General features: G+C 42.9%; 2 protein-coding genes across 5 annotated transcripts in view; one reads left to right on the forward strand and one right to left on the reverse strand.

Moving 5' to 3' along the window:
* Positions 1–24,364, forward strand: part of sh2d3ca (SH2 domain containing 3Ca) — a 304,863-nt gene that overhangs the window by 52,468 nt on the left and 228,031 nt on the right. The window lies entirely within an intron of this gene.
* Positions 1–24,364, reverse strand: part of strbp (spermatid perinuclear RNA binding protein) — a 124,599-nt gene that overhangs the window by 26,154 nt on the left and 74,081 nt on the right. For all 4 annotated transcript variants that reach the window (XM_052525977.1, XM_052525976.1, XM_052525978.1 and 1 more), the window contains 7 exons: positions 21,899–22,236; positions 21,459–21,624; positions 17,194–17,338; positions 9,446–9,540; positions 8,774–8,869; positions 5,806–5,917; positions 3,928–4,025 (listed from right to left, as the gene is read on the reverse strand). In XM_052525977.1, coding sequence (XP_052381937.1) covers positions 3,928–4,025; positions 5,806–5,917; positions 8,774–8,869; positions 9,446–9,540; positions 17,194–17,338; positions 21,459–21,624; positions 21,899–22,236 — 1,050 coding nt within the window. The remainder of the gene's footprint in view (positions 1–3,927; positions 4,026–5,805; positions 5,918–8,773; positions 8,870–9,445; positions 9,541–17,193; positions 17,339–21,458; positions 21,625–21,898; positions 22,237–24,364) is intronic.

Here is a 24,364-nt window from a genome sequence, read left to right on the forward strand (position 1 = left end):
CCACAAGTTCTCAACTTGCTGCTTCGTTAAATCGTACCCGCAAAACACCAGTCTCAACGTCAACAGTGAAGAGGCTCCTCCGGGATGCTGGCCTTCTTGGCAGAGTTGCAAGGAAAAAAACATCTCAGACTGGACAATAAAAAGAAAAGATTAAGATGGGGAAAATAACACAGACACAGGACAGAGGAAGATTGGGAAAAAGTGTTATGGACAGACAAATCTAAGTTTGAGGTGTTCGGATCATGAAGAACATTCGTGAATCGCAGAAAATGAAAAGATGCTGGAGGAGTGCTTGACACCATCTGTCAAGCATGGTGGAGGCAATGTGATGGTCTGGGGGTGCTTTGGTGGTGGTAAAGTGGGAGATTTGTACAGGGTAAAAAGGATCTTGAGGAAGGAAGGCTGTCACTCCATTTTGCAACGCCATGCCATACCCTGTGGATGGCGATTAATTGGAGCCAATTGGAGCCTACAACAGGACAATGACCCAAAGCACAGCTCCAAACTATGCAATAACTATTTAGGGAAGCAGCAGTCAACTGGTATTATTTTGTCTATAATATTTTGTCTATAACTCAATACTCAAGAAAAAAACATACGTTAGTACTCAAACAGTCAAACATTTCAACACACAAACACACAAAAGTGAATACACACACACACACCCGTCCCAGGGGTACTGAGGCAGGATTCATGGGTCGCCATGGCAGTGGTTTCCCACGCTCATCATCAAGGTGCAGCTCTTCGGTGGGAGCCCAAGGTGTTGGATTGATGAGGTGTGTGTGTGTGTGTGTGTGTGTGTGTGTGTGTGTGTGTGTGTGTGTGTGTGTGTGTGTGTGTGTGTGTGTGTGTGTGTGTGTGTGTGTGTGTGTGTGTGTGTGTGTGTGTGGTACATAACAGTGTAGTTCTATCCCCCTCTCCACACGGCTCAGAGCCCAAAGAAGAGCATCTTAAAGAGGGTTTCCCCTGTCTGACAGGAGTGTAATCTCCAGGCTACAGATGAGATAAGACTGGCTGGAGCCCCCGGCTGATCTCAACACTAAACACTCGCACCATGGACAGTATGGAGTTCTGCTCTGAGACTCCCGAGTACCAGGAACTGCCGCGCAGAAGAAATATTAGCCTGCGCAGAGAAGCACAAGATTGAACTTTCACAGAGTTTTCCCCGTTTAGTTAACACTATCAACGTTTCCCTTCACTGTGGGAATTGTGATCGAATCAACAAAATATTAGCCACTTTCAATGCAACATACAGAAACCAAACAAACTGTGCAAGACTTAGTTTGCAAAACTAACCATAACATTTTGTTGTAGGGCTGGGCGATATGGCCAAAATATCATATCACAGTATTTTATAAAACAAATTCACGGTATGATGGTATTTAATGGTATTTTATGTTTTTTAATAATAGAAGTTCTACATTTGCTTCATGAGTAGTGTGTGACTCTATGGTGGCAACACATACATTCTAAGTGATTTCAATGAGTTTTTCTCCATTCTGATTGTTTTATACTGTTCATTTCAACTTCAACCAAAACTCTTTTTCAGCATTTTCATCAATTCCTGCATTTCCTGCCCTCATTTGAGATCATTTCCACACTGCCACATAGGGCTCCACGATATGGGCAAACAATCTCGGCCTTATTTTTAACCAAAGGTTGCAATTGCGATTTGACTTGCGATTTAGAGAAAAACACTTGGGGGAACTGTTGGAATCATGGAAATGGAATGATTAATTTAATTCTATAGTTACAATACAGTGTTGTTTGACATGACAACGAATTAAAATGCCAGGGAGGAGTTATTGTGACAGGGTAGGAACCAAATTGTTGACGAGTGGACCCTATTAATCTTTAGCTACATTGAATGTTTTCTCTTAGCTACTTCATGTAGCTGACATAGGCTGCAGTCCAAACACGTTATTTTTACCCCCTCAGCTGTTGCCCTAGCCACTTTCCCTCGGGGGAATCCCCATCGAAACCAGATGCAGTTTGATTGCCATCTTAAGTGGAGGTCCAATTTACTAACGTTGCCCCCTCTGCCCACGATTTAGCTCGAGGGAGCGAGTGAACAACTTTGGTCACTTGTGGGGTTGATATGACCCAGAATTCAATGCAAACTGTAGTCACATGTCAAACTCTGGTGGCCGCGAAGTGTCAAATTTAATAAAAAAATGCTTCATAGCTTGCAAAAATTGTTTTATATACATTGATTATAGATTTGGCAAATTGGCTTAGTCTCGTAGTGAGGACGTTGCTAGATTCATAAACATATTTTTGCAATTCTGAAATTTCTTGGAACAAATGACCAAACCATAAAACTAGCTAGCCAGCTATGGGTAATTGTAGCTAGCTACCTATATACATTAGCTTACTAGGTAACGTTACATTAATAGCTTTGGATTGGTTGTTTTTAAGCTCAACTTCAAGATTTCCTCCAAGGACGTTGCCTCTCCGAATCATCACTCTCCCTCGCTTGGGCAAGGGACATTTAAGGTACATTAGGAGGTGACGATGTAAAACATAATTCAAGGGCTGAGGGTTTAGGGCAGAGGGGGCTATCGACTTTGAGTTTGAAACGCAGCCATATGCTTGCTTTGTGTAGTCCTCTTTGATTTAGAAGATACTGTTACACAAACAACATGCGGATATAGGTCTACACAATCACTGGTAATATCCGGCTGTATAGCTCTACCTCAGTACATTTATTAGCCTCTGTAGCTAGCGATTAGCATTAGCGATTAGTGGCTAACAATTAGCGGCTAACAAGATGTAGGCCCGACTTGCTAAGAAAAAAGTAGCTGTTTGGAGATGTAAGAAACACAAACTATTAGTGTAATTATAGAATGCTAGTGGATTTATATTGAGAAGCAAATTGAAAACCGTATCGTTGTCATCGTGCGCTGAATGCCATGTTGACTGAATGCAGGTGTCCTTGAGTGACAGGAGGCGGCGCTAGGTCTGTGTGGAAAGCGGCATGGAGAAAGAGGTCAGAGAGATGACTGAAGTAGCGAAGTAAAATATAAAAATGGACGTTACACACGGCGTATCACATTTAACAGACTAAACATTTAAAAACCATTGACATATATGGATCTGTGCTATTCACTTTGAACTGGATTGTGTTTACAGCATGAGCTGTTGTAAGTAGATGTTTTGAGATTAAAGCGAGAACTGCATGTATCCACGTGTTCATATCCTTTGCTAGTTAGTGAGTTATTAGCCCAGTTATAGATCATTTGTAGTCAGCAATGGGGGAGTGATTGCTTTCCTACAAGAGCACAAAACGTGTACATTTCTACATATCTTTGAGAAGTGAGAGGGGAAAATAGCTTTTTTTCGCATCAATCAACAACAATATTTTCAGTCACCTCCTTGTCTGAAGGACAAACAGGTTCATGTCAAGCCCTGCATGTTTTCTTTTCAAAAGTCATGCGTAATTTAGGACTACATTGAACACCACACATTGGCTGCTACTGTAGGCTGAATGATAAAACAACTATTTCCATGTTAAAATGTTATGTTATTTCTCCATTGTTTTTGATGGTAGACCACTACGATAGAGCGAAATTATGATTAAATAGCCACAGTAGCCTACGTGACCACTGTCTGAAACTCTGACTTAAAGCGGGTACAGCCTCAGTCTTCAAATTAAACATGCACTGGATGTTGCACAGGATTTTCACAATGTTCAAGTTTGCGCTGAGCAGACCTGAAATTTGCTCAGTGCTGAATTTGTTGTTGTTGAGGGAACTTTTCCCAGGACTGCTATCTGACAATACCAATTTCTGGGTTCAAACCTGAATTGCACGCAAGCCACAAGACAAGGCTACCCCATGGAGCCAAAGAGCCTAGGCATTAGCATGGGGAGCTTAGGGAAGGTTCACAGAACCACTTCCGTCCCACAGGTGTGAGGTGAGGTTTTACCTGTGCACTGTATGTGATGGCCTCTGCCTCCTCGTCTGTCATGGCCGTTAGGGTGTTGGTCAGCTCCTTCTCGCACGGGTCGTGTAACCCTGGTCCTCCTGGGGGTCATAAGTAGACGAGGAAATCTTCATTTCATTCAACCTTTATTCACACAGGTTACTCTCACTGAGATATAATCTCTTTTGCAAGAGATAGCTGTCCAGTGTGACACCAATATTATTCACATGCTGGTCTTTCATAACGATATTAATATAGATATAGTATCCTTCAATCACTTCTAGTGCCTTCAAAAAACGCGGCACATCAGTGAGGCAAACACACCACCTACTCCTTATTACATCATTAGTCAGATGAGCAGTCGTGTCCTGTGCCCCCGGGGTTAACTAAATGAGCCTCTGATTACTACATCGGTCGATGCTAATGAGTTATGACTTTATGAAATCATCAGAACCTGATTATTTGAAAGTAACAACAGGATTGTTTTTTCCCATGTCAGCTTGTAACAGGGAAAGTGTAAGGCAGAAAGAGAGAGAGACAGAGCAAGAGAGAAAGATAAACAGAGAGAGAGAGAGAGAGAGACAAAGAGAGACAGGTACAGTGCATTTGGAAAGTATTCAGACCCCTTGACTTATTCCACGTTTTGTTACGGCCTTATTCTAAAATGGATTAAATCAACACACAATACCCCGTAATGACATAGCAAAACCAGTTTTTTTTCCAAATTCTTGCAAATGTATTAAAAATAAAAACGGAAATATCACATAGGTTTACTCAGTACTTTGTTGAGGCAACTTTGGTAGCGATTACAGCCTCGAGTCTTCTTGGGTATGACACTACAAGCTTGAGTTTCTCCCAATCGCCTCTGCAGATCAAGCTCTGTCAGGTTGGATGGGGAGCGCTGCTACACAGATATTTGCAGGTCTCTCCAGAGATGTTCGATCGGGTTCAAGTCCGGGCTCTGGCTGGGCCACTCAAGGACATTCAGAGACTTCTCCCGAAGCCACTCCTGCATTGTCTTGGCTGTGTGCCTAGGGTCGTTGTCTTGTTTGTTGTAAGGTGAACCTTTGCCCCAGTCTGAGGTCTTGAGCGCTCTGGAGCAGATTTCATCAGGATCTCTCTGTACTTTGCTACGTTCATCTTTCCCTCAAAGCTTGGCATTCAGGCCAAAGAGTTCCAACTTGGTTTCATCAGACCAGTGAATCTGGACTGCTCCAGAGATTGTGGTCCTTCTGGAAGGTTCTCCCATCTCCACACAGGAACTCTGGAGCTCTTTCAGAGTGACCATTGGGGTCTTGGTCACCTCCTTGACTTCAGTTTGGCCGGGCGGCCAGCTCTAGGAAGAGTCTTTGTGGTTCCAAGCTTCTTCCATTTAAGAATGATGGAGGCCACTGTGTTCTTGGGGACCTTCAATGCTGCAGATATTTTTTGTGCCTAGACACTATTCTGTCTCGGAGCGCTACGGTCAATTCCTTCGACCTCATGTCAACCTCATGGTTTTTGCTCTGACATGAGCTGTCAACTGTGGGACCTTATATAGACAAATCATGTCCAGTTAATTTGATATACCACAGGTGGACTCCAAGTTGTAGAAACATCTCAAGGATGATCAATGGAAACAGGATGAACCTGAGCTCAATTTCGAGTCTCATAGCGAAGGGTCTGAATACTTATGTAAGTAAGGTATTTCTGTTCTTTATTTTTAATACATTTGCCAACATTTGTAAAAATCTGTTTTCGCGTTGTCATTCTGGGGTATTGTGTGTAGATTGACAGGGGGGGGGGGGATGTCATCAATTTTAGAATAAGTGTCTAACGTAACAAAATGTGGAAAAAGTCAAGGGGTCTGAATACTTTGCGAATGCACTGTAGGTACTGTACCTGGAAGGAGGATTCCTGAGGCGAGACACTCCATGACCCGACGGAGGGCCTCCCCTGCACCAAGCGGCCGGTTACACGTGGCTATGGCCTTCTCACAGATCAGCTCCAGGGGCTGGGGGAGATACCAAGATCAAGATAAAGCAACAACAGAGAGATCAGATCAGCTGTTAGTGGCACACAAACCAGTATATGTTTGGTCTGAGACACCAGTATATGTTTGGTCTGAGACACCAGTAAATGTTTGGTCTGAGACACCAGCATATGTTTGGTCTGAGACACCAGTATATGTTTGGTCTGAGACACCAGCATATGTTTGGTCTGAGACACCAGTAAATGTTTGGTCTGAGACACCAGCATATGTTTGGTCTGAGACACCAGTATATGTTTGGTCTGAGACACCAGCATATGTTTGGTCTGAGACACCAGTAAATGTTTGGTCTGAGACACCAGTAAATGTTTGGTCTGAGACACCAGCATATGTTTGGTCTGAGACACCAGTATATGTTTGGTCTGAGACACCAGTAAATGTTTGGTCTGAGACACCAGTATATGTTTGGTCTGAGACACCAGTATATGTTTGGTCTGAGACACCAGTATATGTTTGGTCTGAGACACCAGTAAATGTTTGGTCTGAGACACCAGTATATGTTTGGTCTGAGACACCAGTAAATGTTTGGTCTGAGACACCAGTATATGTTTGGTCTGAGACACCAGTATATGTTTGGTCTGAGACACCAGTAAATGTTTGGTCTGAGACACCAGCATATGTTTGGTCTGAGACACCAGCATATGTTTGGTCTGAGACAGCAGTAAATGTTTGGTCTGAGACACCAGTATATGTTTGGTCTGAGGCACCAGTAAATGTTTGGTCTGAGACACTTATATATGTTTAGTCTGAGATTCCAGTATATGTTTAGTCTGAGACACCAGTATATGTTTAGTCTGAGACACCAGTATATGTTTAGTCTGTGACACCAGTATATGTTTAGTCTGAGACGCCAGTATATGTTTACTCTGAGACACCAGTATATGTTTAGTCTGAGACACTAATATGTGTTTAGTCTGAGACACTAATATATGTTTGGTCTGAGACACTAATAGATGTTTAGTCAGAGACACTAATATATATTTAGTCTGAGATACTAATATATGTTTAGTCTGAGACACTAATATATATTTAGTCTGAGACATTAATTTATGTTTAGTCTGAGATACCAGTATATGTTTAGTCTGAGACACTAACACATGTTTAGTCTGAGACACTAATTTATCTCTAGTCTGAGACACTAATATATGTTTGGTCTGAGACACTAATATATGTTTGGTCTGAGACACTAATATATCTCTAGTCTGAGACACTAATATATGTTTAGTCTGAGACACTAATATATGTTTGGTCTGAGACACTAATATATGTTTAGTCTGAGACACTAATATATGTTTAGTCTGAGACACTAATATATGTTTAGTCTGAGACACTAATATATGTTTAGTCTGAGACACTAATATATGTTTAGTCTGAGACACTAATATATGTTTGGTCTGAGACACTAATATATGTTTAGTCTGAGACACTAATATATGTTTAGTCTGAGACACTAATATATGTTTGGTCTGAGACACTAATATATGTTTAGTCTGAGACACTAATATATGTTTAGTCTGAGACACTAATATATGTTTGGTCTGAGACACTAATATATGTTTGGTCTGAGACACTAATATATGTTTAGTCTGAGACACTAATATATGTTTAGTCTGAGACACTAATATATGTTTAGTCTGAGACACCAGTATATGTTTGGTCTGAGACACTAATATATGTTTAGTCTGAGACACTAATATATGTTTGGTCTGAGACACTAATATATGTTTAGTCTGAGACACTAATATATGTTTAGTCTGAGACACTAATATATGCTTAGTCTGAGACACTAATATATGTTTGGTCTGAGACACTAATATATGTTTGGTCTGAGACACTAATATATGTTTGGTCTGAGACACTAATATATGTTTAGTCTGAGACACTAATATATGTTTGGTCTGAGACACTAATATATGTTTGGTCTGAGACACTAATATATGTTTAGTCTGAGACACTAATATATGTTTAGTCTGAGACACTAATATATGTTTAGTCTGAGACACTAATATATGTTTGGTCTGAGACACTAATATATGTTTGGTCTGAGACACTAATATATGTTTGGTCTGAGACACTAATATATGTTTAGTCTGAGACACTAATATATGTTTGGTCTGAGACACTAATATATGTTTAGTCTGAGACACTAATATATGTTTGGTCTGAGACACTAATATATGTTTAGTCTGAGACACTAATATATGTTTGGTCTGAGACACTAATATATGTTTGGTCTGAGACACTAATATATGTTTAGTCTGAGACACTAATATATGTTTAGTCTGAGACACTAATATATGTTTGGTCTGAGACACTAATATATGTTTGGTCTGAGACACTAATATATGTTTGGTCTGAGACACTAATATATGTTTAGTCTGAGACACTAATATATGTTTGGTCTGAGACACTAATATATGTTTGGTCTGAGACACTAATATATGTTTAGTCTGAGACACTAATATATGTTTGGTCTGAGACACTAATATATGTTTGGTCTGAGACACTAATATATGTTTGGTCTGAGACACTAATATATGTTTAGTCTGAGACACTAATATATGTTTGGTCTGAGACACTAATATATGTTTGGTCTGAGACACTAATATATGTTTAGTCTGAGACACTAATATATGTTTGGTCTGAGACACTAATATATGTTTAGTCTGAGATACACATTACATTGTTTGTGGAGTATCCAACAATACCAGTGTGCTGGAGTTGATTATTTTTCTAATACAGGGTCTTTTCACAGGACAAATGGAAATAAGCTAGGTGAGCAAACTACCGTACAGACAGACAGAGACTGACCCGACTTACCCATCCTTTCAGCGGCTCCCAGGCTGGTCGTCTATTGCACATGTCTCTCAGGATCCTGAGGATGATGACACACGACTTCAACCCGTTTACTCTGGCCTGGAGTCGGAGAAGAGAGGGAAGGTAACACTGAAGCATACACACACTACCAGGGGAGTGCAATAGACACACATTCCTATTTAGTGAGCGCGAGATTTGATTTGTCTTAGAATCATTCTTTACAGGCTGTCACTAGAAAAGGGGTTGAATTATTCACTTGAGGAATATTCGTTCGAGTCTGCAAATAAAGGTTTGGTTGAAAGAGGATACATTATTTTGAGGGAAGCTTTGACATAAATGACAGTCGGGCAGGTTTCGAAACAGCCAAAAGAAACAAAAAGTGTAGCAATTGCTTTTGTAGCCTTACAATAATCTCTCTCTCTCTCTCTGTATGTAGGCTGTTATACTACACAGGGCATGATTGAGAGATTCGATGAATGAGTTATTTTTGAATGAGAGAAATATATATATTTTTTTATTATCATATGAATGTTTTCAATTATAGTTGGCAGATAGCTGCCGTTTCAAATCAATTCTGTATTTTTATTAAGTGATTTGGTTCATTCATTCATTCATTTTCACGTGATCATAAGGCTACAATGACAATGGAGAGGTGAAGTAGAACTGAGAGCCAACCTGGAACCATTTGGCATGTCGCAGAGCCGCCAGGGCCACCAGGCATCTGTGCCTGTCCAGCATGTCTGCCGGGTCTGTCAGCTCAACACCCTCCACTGGTGAAATAAGAATGGGATATATACATATATATAGTATAAAGTAGAACACACACACACCGAAGTGTGTGTTTGAGATGGACTGTATATCCACTACTGACAGGACTACGCTTTGACTGACCACTCATTGTAGAACAGTCAGTCTGCGGTCGCTGAGTGCAATATAGTCGATCCCAAACACTCCCAGACACATACATTCCTAATCTCAAATGGAACCATAGCCCATACCTCCAAGACATTTGATCTCGGAGGATTGGAGAGGTGTAGGCAAGTGTACGTTTTCAGCATATCGCTTACGTCTCTGCAATAGGGGTCCATTTGGAATTGGGAAACACACACCCGACAGAGGGACACACACGTTGACCACGGCAAAGTTCTGTCAGGAGTACAGCGAACGATTGGCCGAGGAGTTGTTCAGATAGTTAGAACTTCCATTCCTTCTCAAGTAATCTTAGAAGAGCCATCCACATTTCCAGAATAAAGTCAAATAAATATTCTCAATCATTTTCACCCTGACACCCATATTTTCTGGACATCTATATATATGATCAGAAAAAAATTGTCTAGGATGCCAGGCAAAGCTAGGGTTATTATGATAAGACAAAAGCACGTATCTTACATTGTGATAAGACAAAAAAAATATTTCTCTTACATTGTTATTTCAGAATATCTCATTACAATGAGCACATGAGTAAATTCCACTCCATTCCTCTCCATGCACTCAAGCATCCTGACTGGTTGCATCACTGCCTGGTATGGCAACTGCCTGGCCTCCGACCGCAAGGCACTACAGAGGGTAGTGTGTACAGCCCAGTACATCCCTGGGGCCAAGATCCTGCCATCCAGGACCTCTATATCAGGTGGTGTCAGAGGAAGGCCCTAAAACCTGTCAAAGACTCCAGCCACCCTAGTCACAGACTGTTCTCTCTTCTACAGCACGGCAAGTGGTACCGGAGCGCCAAGTCTAGGTCCAAGAGGCTTCTAAACAGCTTCTACCCCCAAGTCATGAGACTCCTGAACATCTAATCAAATGGCTACCCAGACTATTTACAACCTGTAATTTAAATACTTATTTATTTGGATTTCATGTAAGGGACATAAACAAAATAGTCCAAATTGGTGAAGTGAAATGAAAAATATAACTTGTTTCCAAAAGTGGTGCGTGCATATGTATTCACCCACTTTGCTATGAAGCCCCTAAATAAGATATGGTGCAACCAATTACCTTCAGAAGTCACATAATTAGTTAAATAAAGTCCACCTGTGTGCAATCTAAGTGTCACATGATCTCAGCATATTTACACCTGTTCCCGAAAGGCCCCAGAGTCTGCAACACTACTAAGCAAGGGGCACCACCAAGCAAGTGGCACCATGAAGACCAAGGAGCTCTCCAAACAGGTCAGGGACAAAGTTGTGGAGAAGTGCAGATCAGGGTTGGGTTATAAAATAATATCCAAAACTTTGAACATCCCACGGAGCACCATTAAATCCAATATTAAAAAATTGAAAGAATATGGCACCACAACAAACCTGCCAAGAGAGGGCCACCCATCAAAACTCACAGACCAGGCAAGGAGGGCAGTAATCAGAGAGGCAACAAAGAGACCAAAGATAAGCCTGAAGGAGCTGCAAAGGTCCACAGCAGAGATTGGAGTATCTGTCTATAGGACCATTTTAAGCCGTACACTCCATAGAGTTGGGCTTTACGGAAGAGTGGCCAGAAAAAAGCCATTGCTTAAAGAAGAAAAATAAGCAAACACGTTTGGTGTTTGCCAAAAGGCATGTGGGAGACTCCACAAACATATGGAAGAAGGAACTCTGGTTAGATGAGACTAAAATTTAGCTTTATGGCCATCAAGGAAAACACTATGTCTGGTGCAAACCCAAAACCTCTCATCACCCCGAGAAAACCATCCCACAGTGAAGCCTGGTGGTGGCAGCATCATGCTGTGTAGATGTTTTTCATCGGCAGGGACTGGGAAACTGGTCAGAATTGAAGGAATGATGGATGGTGCTAAATACAGGGAAACTCTTGAGGGAAACTGTTTCAGTCTTCAAGATATTTGAGACTGGGATGGAGGTTCACCTTCCAGCAGGACAATGACCCTAAGCATACTGCTGAAGCAACACTCATGTGGTTTAAGGGGAAACATTTAAATGTCTTGGAATGGCCTAGTCAAAGCCCAGAACTCAATCCAATTGAGAATCTGTGGTATGACTTAAAGATTGCTGTACACCAGTGGAACCAATCCAACTTGAAGGACCTGTAGCAGTTTTGCCACTGGCAAAAATCCCAGTGGCTAGATGTGCCAAGCTTATAGAGACTTGCAGCTGTAATTTCTACAAACGGTGTCTCTACAAAGTATTGACTTCTGGGGGATGAATAGTTATGCATGCTCAAGTTTTCAATTTTTTGGTCTTATTTCTTGTTTGTTTCACCCCCCAAAAAAATATTTTGCATCTTCAAAGTGGTAGGCACATTGTGTAATCAAATGATGCAAACCCCTCAACAATCCATTTTAATTCCAGGTTGTAAGGCAACAATTTAGGAAAAATGCCAAGAGGAGTGAATACTTTCGCAAGCCACTGTATTATCTATGCATAGTCACTTTAATAACTCTACCTACATGCACATATTACCTCAATTACCTCGACTAACCGGTGCCAGCGCACATCGACTCTGTACCGGTACCCCCTGTATATGGTCTCGCTATTGTTATTTTACTGCCGCTCTTTAAATTACTTGTTCTTTTTATTTCTTATTCATATTTTGTTAAACTGAAATGTTGGTTCGGGGCTTGTAAGTAAGTATTTCACTGTTGCCTTCGGCGCATGTGACTAAAACAATTTGATTTGATTTGAAGCAGGTCAGCAATGGGAATCCTTGTGTGTGTGTGTTTGTGTTTGTGTCTGTGTCTGTGCCCAGCTGCTTCTGGAGTGGATTATTACAATGCCTCCATGAAGCAGAGAGCAGGCGAAATAGCCACAGCACACTCTGTACTCAATGTCCCAGAGAAACGGGCCCATAGCTAGACGAGTGCAGAGAAGATAAAAAACAGACCTAAAGCTAATCATAACATCAGCAGCATTTGTCCTGCTTACTTATCATACAGCACCCCCAGGTACTGTACCAGCTTTAGTACACTGAGTATGGAGCAGTGAAAAACAAGGCGACTCGTATGGATGAATAAAGTAGCCTGTTATTTTTCTATCCCGTATCGGTTATCTCTCCCGCCATTCAACTATTCCAACACTCTCAGCGACACAGCTACTGCACCAGCTCCTCTACCCTCGGTGTGGATTGAGGACAATAGTTTAGCATCGCTATATGGGGCCACTCAAGGCATTACACAGGTTAATTTCACTCATTCCTCTCTTCTCCTTCCCTCTCTCTAACCCTCTCTCTCTCTCATCATCTCTCCTCAGTCAGACCACCCGACTCAGCTACACAACGAGCTCTGGCTGAGGTTATGAATGGCTCTTTGATACTGACTTTCAGTGCTCCAACCGACACTGACAAATACCGGTTTATCCAACAGGAAGCTCTAACAAATTCAAGGTTTGTTTTGCAGTATCTCATCAAGGTTCAAAATAAATCACGACTTCACATGAATGATTGATTATGAATTACATTACGGCACAATTGTGAAATCTATACATTGATTCGAACAGAAAATAAGAGAGCAGTAGTATAATTTATAATTCCATTACGGGTCAGAAAGCGGTGTCAGAAAGAGCACTCATTGAAACTTGAAATGGATGCATTCTGCGCCGTAATAGGTTCCATAAGACGTTGCCTAATAGGATACATAAAGCATTGCCTATCGATCTTAAAGGAATATATACAGCCTCGGTATCTATTGAAATGGAGTGGCTCTCAGTGCGCCGTGTGCCATCCAGAATGGGCAATATTCGACTTTTGAAATGGCCACGCTCTTTTAGCTGAGTACAGACACCCCTGGGACTGATGGTGGGCTCGTACAAATGACCATCCAGGCAAGGCACAGCGGGCGATATCACACCCGTATATATATGTCGAACGAAGGTCTGCTGAGACCAAAACACTTTGTTTAATCGCTAATTCGAATGGAGAGAGTGTCGTGCCTCATCTTGTAATGCAACGGTACTAGACTCTGGAGACGGCCTTGTTCTTTAAGCTATGTACTGTACAGACTGTGTACAGACGCACTGTTTACAGACAGACACCTAGCCTGGGTTCATACCAATTGCTGTGATGAGTTCTTGTTGCCAGCGAGTTGCTGTGGGACACTGAGCCGTTCCTCACTGCGACAGGGCCCTTGACCCGCTCGTCTCTCGCCGGAAATACAACCGGTACGGGGGGGAGGGATAGTTCCCCTTGATCTACAGCCGCCCCCGTGTCATCTCTCATCTCTCACTCAGACCTTACTGTCGAGCAAGCTGGATCAGCAGCACGATGGATGGGTGCGTTCCTGCCTCCGCTATTGATTTTGCCAGGGTCTAGATGTCTCCCTCTCCCTCCCTCTCTGTGTTCCAAACAGCACCCTATTCCCTATATAGTGCACTACTTTTGACCAGGGCCCATAGGGATTTGAGTGTGATTTGGGCCGCAAACCCCTACCTCACGCCCATCTCCTCTTCCCAATTACACCAACACGCCACACTCCCCCCACCAGTAGGCTACCACCGACAGAGGAGGAGAGATAGGACAGGAACGGCTGCCATTTTATAACCCCTTTTGAGGGATGTTGTTTAGCAATGTTTCGGCTCTCACAACATCACTTTACAGTGAACAGTCTCAAAGTGACAAACTACCCAGGTATGTGAAAGAGATGGAGAATGTGATGATGAGAAAGAAAGGAATGTGGTGGCTGGGTGTCGATCAGACCCGTGTTATTTTCCCCCAGCCTTTTCTGTATGGTTTCTTTGGTCTCACGCGAACCTCATCTTACTCAGTCAAGGGTTAAAAATAGACCGTTAAACAGACAGGGAGAGAAGATAGACAGAGGAAAGGGGTAGAAAGATAGACGGTGGTGTCTTATTTGCAGAGAGAGCATGTGTATTCTAGGGTGGGGCTCTGACTCTGCCCTGTCCCGGCTCCCTGTCCCGGCCCCCCAAAAAATTGTCAAAGACTCCAGTCACCCAAGTCATAGACTGTTCTCTCTGCTACCGCATGGGCAAGTGGTACCGGAGCGCCACGTCTAGGCTTGTGACAAATCAAATTTGATTCAATGTTCCTTCTCCCAGCCCTGTTGACCATGATACATGCTACAGGGCTGCTGAGGCAGAATAGTAGGGTGAAGAATCACTATGACCGCGACTATGTTTACACTTTTCTTCTGGCTTTTAGGAAAGATTTGAGACTAATATGGCCCAGACTGCTGGATAAATGACTTTATGTTACAGAGTGGTGGGCGTGTGTGCATGTGTGTGCATGTGTGTGCATGTGTGTGCATGTGTGTGCGGACGCGTGTGTGTGTACAGTGACTTGCGAAAGAATTCACACACCTTGGCATTTTTCCTATTTTGTAGCCTTACAGCCTGGAATAAAAAAAAGTATTTTTGGAAGGCTTGTATCATTTGATTTGCACAACATGCCTACCACTTTCAAGATACAAAATCATTTTTATTGTGAAACAAAAAATATATGAATGAGCGATGGCCGAACAGCATAGGCAAGATCTACTGCATCTTGCCTATGCCGTTCGGCCACCGCTCATTCATATATTTTGATGTACATATTCTTATTCATTCCTTTACACGTGTGTGTGTATAAGGTAGTTCTTGTGAAATTGTTAGATTACTTGTTCGATATTACTGAATGGTCGCAACTAGAAGCACAAGCATTTCGCTACACCCGCATTAACATTTGCTAACCATGTGTATGTGATTTGATAAGAAATAACAAACAAAAAAATTTAAACTTGAGAGTGCATAACTATTCACCCCCCAAAGTCAATACTTTGTAGAGCTACCTTTTGCAGAAATTACAGCTGCAAGTATCTTGGGGTAGGTCTCTATAAGCTTGGCACATCTAGCCACTGGGATTGTTGCCCATTCTTCAAGGCAAAACTGCTACAGCTCCTTCAAGTTGGATGGGTTCCACTGGTGTACAGCAATCTTTAAGTCATACCACAGATTCTCAATTGGATTGAGGTCTGGGCTTTGACTAGGCCATTCCAATACATTTAAATGTTTCCCCTTAAACCACTCATGTGTTGCTTTAGCAGTATGCGTAGGGTCATTGTCCTGCTGGAAGGTGAACCTCCTTCCCAGTCTCAAATCTCTGGAAGACTGAAACAGTTTCCCTCAAGAATTTCCTGTATTTAGCGCCATCCATCATTCCTTCAATTCTGACCAGTTTCCCAGTCCTTGCTGATGAAAAACATCCACACAGTATGATGCTGCCACCACCATGCTTCAATGTGGGGATGGTGTTCTTGGGGTGATGAGAGGTTTTGGGTTTGCGCCAGACATAGTGTTTTCCTTGATGGCCAAAAAGCTACATTTTAGTCTCATCTGACCAGAGTACCTTCTTCCATATGTTTGGGGAGTCTCCCACATACCCTTTGGCAAACACCAAATGTGTTTGCTTATTTTTTTCTTTAAGCAATGGCTTTTTTCTGGCCACTCTTCCATAAAGCCCAGTTCTGTGGAATGTATGGCTTAAAGTGGTCCTATAGACAGATACGGTGGACCTTTGCAGCTCCTTCAGAGTTAACTTGGTCTCTTTGTTGCCTCTCTGATTAATGCCCTCCTTGCCAGGTCCATGAGATTTGGTGGGCGGCCCTCTCTTGGCAGGTTTGCTGTGGTGCCATATTCTTTCCATATTTTAATAATGGATTTAATGGTGCTCCGTGGGATGTTCAAAGTGTTTGATATTTTTTTTATAACCCAACCCTGATCTGCACTTCTCCACAACTTTGTCCCTGAAGTGTTTGGAGAGCTCCTTGGTCTTCATGGTGCCACTTGCTTGGTGATGCCCCTTGCTTAGTAGTGTTGCAGACGCTGGGGCCTTTCGGAAACAGGTGGACTTTATTTAACTAATTATGTGACTTCTGAAGGTAATTGGTTGCACCAGATCTTATTTAGGGGGTGAATACATGTGCATGCACCACTTTTCAGTTTTTTTATTTTTTATTTATCATTTCACTTCACCAATTTGGTCTATTTTCTGTATGTCCACTACATGAAATACAAATAAAAATGTATTTAAATTACAGGTTGTAATGCAACAAAATAGGAAAAACACCGGGATGAGTACTTTTGCAAGGCACTATACGTGCACACCATGCGCAAGTTTGATGAAGAGTTAGTGTCGAGGGAATATGGCATCTTGTCTTATCCATTGTCTCCCCAAGGCAGGAGGATTGGAATACGGGCGTAGCTTTGGGAGAGGGCCATGGATATATTTTCAAAGCTTACTGTGTCCCAGTGGACTCCTGCTAACAACACTAGTGCTGCTGCTCTCTGCAGTAGCATAAATCATACACACAGATGTGCGCACAAACATGCGTATGCAAACCTACACACCTCAATACCTCCTCCCTCTATGTCCATGTAAAGACCAACTCATTTTATTTCCCCCTTAAACCCATTTCACTACCTCCGTTGGAAGAGAAAAAGACACACATAAACACAAAAACAACAGCGAAACAGATGTGATTGTGGTACCTTGTTCGTCCGCGTCGCTGTCCTCTCTCATCTGCGGGGAGGTGAGGGTGACCTTCAGGGTGAGTTTTGGCTCTGTCGTACTACACACCAAGATGGCTGCCTCTGGCACACAGCGCTGCACCTCATACTTGTCTTCGGTTAACTTCTGTTAGGGGTTAGGGGTCAGAGGTCAATAACAGCAGGCGTTAGAGGTCAAGGGTTAAAGGTCACAGCCAGGACAAACTGCACTTGACCCTTGGCTTGGGTCATGACAATTTCAGCTGGTCTCAGTCCAGGCTGTGCAAGCCGATAAGAGCAAGCCAAATCACCAACAGTGCATTACACACACACACACACACACACACACACACACACACACACACACACACACACACACAATGCATTTACAAAGCAGATTATGAGAAGAGAGAGCGAGGGGGAGAATAAAAAGAAAGAAAGAAAAAAGGGCCCTGATTGAAAACAACATTGTTTGATGTGGAGGCTGAAAGCTAGTTCTGTCGCTATAATCCCTTGTATTAATGCCAGCCACACAATTGCAATGTGCATGTCCTTTTTATGCATTCTGTGTGTGTGTGTGTGTGTGTGTGTGTGTGTGTGTGTGTGTGTGTGTGTGTGTGTGTGTGTGTGTGTGTGTGTGTGTGTGTGTGTGTGTGTGTGTGTGTGTGTGTGTGTGTGTGTGTGTGTGTGTGTATGTGTCAGTCCTTTTTATTAATTCTCCTCTCATACAAGGGAAATCAATTACCTCTGGCCCCAGTGATCCGACTTAAGATCAGATGATGAATTTTAGAGTGTCAGCAGCATTCAGACAGCCATATACACACCCACACACACACACACACACACACACACACACACACACAACACACACACAAAGAGACATAAACCCGCGCACAGACATAAAGACACACACAAATACACTACCAAAGATACATAAAAAACACACACACAACCCTCAAGTGTGTTGGCTGTTTAAAACACACACACAATCTCAATGGATACATAGCTAGTGTGTTGGGCTGTTTAGCTGTAATAAGACAGAACCATAAATGTCCCAGTTTCCACACTTCCACTGACAAGCCAAAATGTAGCTCTGATATGGCTATGAGCATGTGCTAACATGGAAATGTAGGCCTCAATTTAAACCAAGGCCAAGAAAATGCTGCTATGGGTGTACTGTGAACTCTACACCAAGCTATATGAGGCCATATATTCACAGGCAGTCAGGAAAGCAAAGGCTAGCTTTTTCAAACAGAAATTTGCATCCTGTAGCACAACTTCGCTACTTCTCCTTCACCCAAATCCAGATTGCTGATGTTCTGAAAGAGCTGCAGAACCTGGTCCCGTACAAATAAGCTGGGCTAGACAATTTTATTATACCTTTATTTAACCTTTATTTAACTAGGCAAGTCAGTGGGTTCACTGCCTGTTCAGGGGAAGAACGACAGATTTGTACCTTGTCAGCTCGGTGATTTGAACTTGCAACCTTCCGGTTACTAGTCCAACGCTCTAACCACTAGGCTACCCTGCCGTCCCAAATCTGGACCCTCTCTTTCTAAAATTATTATTGCAACCCCTATATTACTAGCCTGTTCCAACCTCTCTTTAGTATCGTCTGAGATCCCTAAAGATTGGAAAGCTGCCGCGGTCATCCCCCTCTTCAAAGGGGGAGACACTCTTGACCCAAACTGTTACAGACCTATATCTATCCTACCCTGCCTTTCTAAGGCCTTCGATGTGATGGGCTATTAACAAGTGCAGGGAGTGAGGAACGTTGACAGGAGGCCTGATCAATCAAAAGCCATGCAGGCATATCCTTCTGTCTCATCGCAGGTAAACTTTCCCTCCAGAAAGACACAATGTTCAGATTAGCAGCCCAATAATACAGTTTAAAGTGAGGAAGGCCAAAGCCCCCCTCTATTTTGTACTTGCATAAATGCTTCTTTGAAATTCTGGCTGACTTGTTATCCCCTAAAAATGGAGTTACTATTGAATCCAGTTTCTTAAAATAGCTTTGTGGTATGAAATTGGGTAGACATTGGAAGAGGTAAAGAAACCTGGGTAGGACAACCATTTTAATAGCGTTTATACGACCAACCAAGGAGATAGGCAGAGTTTTCCAAAAATCTATATTTTGTTTAAGCTGATATATTTGCATGTCCCAATTCGCTTTCAATAGCTGATCAAGGTCTCTTGTCACTACAATGCCGAGGCTTGTGAACTTGTCCATCACTGTTCTAAACGGGGTAGATTGCAGAAATTGCATATCCACAGGCCGTGATATTGGCATCAACTCACTTTTTTGCCAGTTTATCTTGTAGCCAGAGAAGGAGCCAAATGTGTTTATCAAGTTAAGTAAGGGTGGAATAGAAGTATTAGGTTTGGACAAAAACAAAAGAACATCGTCTGCATATAGGGAAATGTTGTGCTGTGTGTCCTTGATTTTAACAGAAGCTATATCGGCACATGCCCGAATGCGAGTAGCAAGGGGTTCCATGGCTACAGCGAAGAGATCAGGCGAAATAGGGCACCCCTGTCGGCACCCCTTGAACAAGCGGAATGACTGCCGGCATTTCTTGATTGGTTACCACGGACGCCATTGGGTGTGCATAAATAATTCTTATCCAATTAATAAATTCCTTTCCGAACCCAAAGAAGAAGAAGGACTGACTTTGGTCCGGCGTTACAAAACCCGATCTAGCCAGACCTTCTGCCACAGGCACCGAGTGTCTCCTATCTACAGGTGGAGAATACACAAGTCCAATATAGTACAGACTGCTGAATGAATGGGTTCCATAGCACAGAGCAGTGTGTGTGTCAGGGTTTCCGTGGCGCCGGACAACGTGACCGGGAAGATTTTAATTTACAGGCCATTTGACAAATTTACCGGACTCATTTGCATATAACCCATTAGGGCATCCACCCGCTGTGCTTAGAATGACAGAAATCACATTTCAATTATGGTAATTCATCTTAACAGAACATGCAACTCCTGTAATAAAACATCATTTTCAAAACATTTGCCAAAATGCAATTCACAGAAGAACACCATTCTAAACAGCACACCTGATGCCAGCAGTTAAATACATGACAAAGATGAAACTCTCAGTTAGAAACGTAAAAAGTGGGAGAATCTAAAGATGTAGCTAATATAACTAGGATTGTGCCTTCGGCTTCTGGACAACGAAAGAAAGTTGATTTGAAAACCAATAGAACAGGAGAGAAATCCTGTTTTCAATGGCATACGAGGAAGTCTTTACAAAATAATTGCCTGCACATTTCCATGGTAGGATTTTTAATAGGCTACTTTGAAACAAGGTAAGAAAGACGCGCCTCACAATATGAAGTAAAAAGTTCAGGTTGCAAATCACATTGAAAATGATGGGTGACGCACTGATGTCGCCTGCCTACCGTTGCCTATGCACCTGAATGGAGAATGGGAGAGGCGCTTCAATTACCAGCTGAGAAACAAAAAGTGTAGCTCTTAATCGCGGTCACAACATTTTTTTTTTTAAACACGCGATTGCATTTAGAATTGTTGCGCAATGACGGAGCTTTATAAAAGCCCACATTTCACTCCGGCAGCAACGAGCTGATTGAGGAGCTGCAGTAGCAGCTCGTGTGCCGTCTGACAAGTGATATTCCCCTCAAAATAGGTACGCTGTGAGCAAGTGATACATAAGATGCATGACGACTAACGAAAATACACACAATTAAATTCCACTACATTTAGCAAATGAATCCATAGACTGATAAGCACGAGGGCCAAATGTATTACATCGAGTGATATTTCCATTAACGAATAAAAAATATTATTTTGTCTATTCGAAGATAGCTGGGCTGTCAGTAAACAATTTGAGGTTTACTTAGAAGCAATGCAAATATCAAGGTACTATCAATATCAATATCAAGCTATAAGGACACTCAATCATACTTTTGAATGGTAAGTTTACAAACATATGTTATAATTAATAGAATTGAAACTTGTTTCTCATTATGGTGAAACAGATTTGGCTCATTAATCTATAGGGTCCAAATAATGGTGAACCACACTTCTTTGGAAATATACATTGTAGAATAATAGCGAAGACATCAAATATTATGAAATAACAAATATGCAATCATGTAGTAACCAAAAAGGGATAGTTTTTTCCTGCCGGAAGCAATTGTATTTATTCAAGTTTTTGCTTTTCTTTTTTTTTTTTTGGGCAAAAGCCGTCAATTACTGGTGTTTGTGTGTGTGCATCTGTCTCTCTCATATCTCTTACTTGTATCTGCAGGGGCAGGTTGTCACAGACAGTGCACAGCAGTGCATCAGTGGGTTTCTCTCTACACATCAGCACCAGCTCCAGATCCATGTCCTGTTTGATGAGCAGCCCTTTAGCCACCAGGCCGATCCTCATCACCCCACACAGCACACCTCCACCGGGCTCCCTGAGGACAACAGGCAAGCTGGGTTACACTTAAAACATGGGATAGGTTAACTAACCAACTAACTACCTAAACTACATAAACTGTACTACTACATGAGTTATTAGAGAAAACAGATAAATGTCAAGTCGTAAATAGAATTCCATAATATCAAGGCTCAACATTTCCCAATATCTGGAAATAGAAAATAGCCCATACAAAATGACTGTCGACCTGGCAGACACGCAACAGAACACCAGAGGCCTATATCACAGCGTGCATCAGTCGGGAACCCCACCTGCAGCTGCTGTCTGTGCAGTCATCTGGGCTGGCGCTGGGACTAACGTCGGGGTCGTCGTTAAGGTCGTCGTCATGGTCAGCACTACCGTCCTCTGTCATTGTGCTGTCTGTGGGGTTCGGCTGGCCGTCTGTCTGGCCGGCTGCTGCGTCTGCCTGGCTGTTACTCTGCACCGATTGGACATTGCTCTGGTCTATCCAATCAGAGACGTGTTTGAGGGCACCCTCCACGGTGGACACCAGGGTCTGGACCGCCTCCAGTTCAGACGACGATGGGTAGATGGTGGAGTGTTTGGCCATGACGTGGCGGTCATCATTACCGAACGAACGGAAGGACCTCTTTAGGGGGGGAGAGAAGAGGTAAAGAAAAAGAGAGAAAGATAGATAAGAGGGAGAGAGAGAGGAGAATGGAAGGAGAGTCAGTTAGAAACACCACAGTGAACAGTACAAACACACCCCTCTGTTTCCAAACTATTTCTCTATTTCCTATTTCTTGCAAACACAGCCAGTCTTGTTAGTAGTTCCAAGGGCACCTCTGGAGAAAAGCATTCAGCAGCAGATTAAACTTTAATCAATCAAACTCACCTCAGCTTCAACGGATGGCCAAACAAACGTCTGCCCAGGTAACATATCCTCTAACAGCCCTGTCTGCTCTGCTCTGTTCACACCCTGTCCTGTGCTGCTGCTCCCTGCAACCGGCCGTATTGTAGTTCACTATGGAGAGGCCACTACTGGCAACTTGAATTCCATTTGCACGCTCACACACACCTCTCACCATACCCCTGTCAAACTGAACTATCTCCTGGAGCAGAGCCGGGGAGACGCAGCCAGCATTAAAACGTCTGTCAACACTTTGATCTCTCAGTGTGTGTGTGTGTGGTTAATAACTTGACATCCCTTTACTTTTTGCCACATGTTTTTTTCGTGTTAAACCTAGAATTTAGAATGAATTAAATTGAGATTTTGCATCACTGGCCCACTCACAGTAACACAATATGAATACTGGTACTCAGTGATGTGTTGGATTTGCCCCAAACATACCGCTTTGTATTCAGGACATGAAGTTAATTTCTTTGTAATATGTTTTGCAGTTTTACTTTACTATCTTATCGCAAACATGATTGCCTTCATTTGTTTGGACCCCAGGAAGAGTAGTTGCTGCTTTGGCCCAAAGCACCTCCCTCTGCAACTGGATCCTGGACTACCCCAGGGGGTAAGGGTAGGCAACAACACATCTGCCACGCTGATCCTCACCACGGGGGCCCCTCAGGGGTACGTGCTTAGTCCCCTCCTGTACTCCCTGTTCACCCCCGACTGCGTGTCCAGGCACGACTCCAACACCATCATTATGTTTTTGAAAAGTATAATGGTCAAATCTTGCACAATCCAGGTGTGGAATGTGCTTAGAGAATTACCCAGAAAGACAGCTGTAATCACTGCCAAATGTGTATTGACTCAGGGTTGTGAATACTTACGTAAATGAGATATTCCTTTTTATTTTTTAAACTCTGTCTAAAAACAGTGTGTGTGTAGATGGGTGAGAAAAACAACAACAATTGAATCCATTTTGAATTCAAGATGTAACTCAACAAAATGTGGAATGAATACTTTCTGAAGGCACTGCCAGCACATGCATCATCCTTATGGGTGGGAAATCAATTTAAAGCCAATGACAGTCTCCATCTGATGGCAGCGACCCCAGCACCTCACACTGTCTGCCCCCTCTCCTAACCATCCTCAATCAAGTCGAATTCAATTCCATCCTAACCTCCCTGACTCCCCCACCTCATCTAATTCAATCAAGCAACCAGCTCTCAGCCTCCCCCTGACTCACCCGCACTGCTAAGGGGGAGGAGGGAACAGCAGTGCTGGGGGAACTGGCCCCATTATCTTATCTATTTCAAATTCATATCTCTACATTTTACATTTTATTATTATTATCATATATTCCCCGTTTTCTCCCCAATTTCTCCCCAATTTCGTGGTATCCAATTGGTACAGTCTTGTCTCACCACTGAAACTCCCGTATGGACTCAGGAGAGGCGAAGGTCGCGAGCCGTGCCTCCTCCAAAACACAACCCAACCAAGCCGCACTGCTCCTTGACACAATGCCCACTTAACCCGGAAGCCAGCTGCACCAATGTGTCGGAGGAAACACCGTACACCTGGCAACCGTGTCAGTGTGCACCGCACCCGGCCAGCCACAAGAGTCGCTAGTGCGCGATGGGACAAGGACATCCTGCCGGCCAAACCCTCCCATAACCCGGACGACGCTGGGCCAATTATGCGCCACCCCATGGGTCTCCTGGTCGCGGCCGGCTGCGACATATCCTGGACTCGAACCCAGAATCTCTAGTGGCACAGGTAGCACCGCGATGCAGTGCCTTAGACCACTGCTCCACTCACCCCAAATCAAATCAAAGTTTATTTGTCACGTGCGCGCCGAATACAACAGGTGTAGTAGACC

This window comes from Oncorhynchus keta, chromosome 9, assembly GCF_023373465.1.
Source record: "Oncorhynchus keta strain PuntledgeMale-10-30-2019 chromosome 9, Oket_V2, whole genome shotgun sequence".
Lineage (NCBI taxonomy): Eukaryota > Metazoa > Chordata > Actinopteri > Salmoniformes > Salmonidae > Oncorhynchus > Oncorhynchus keta.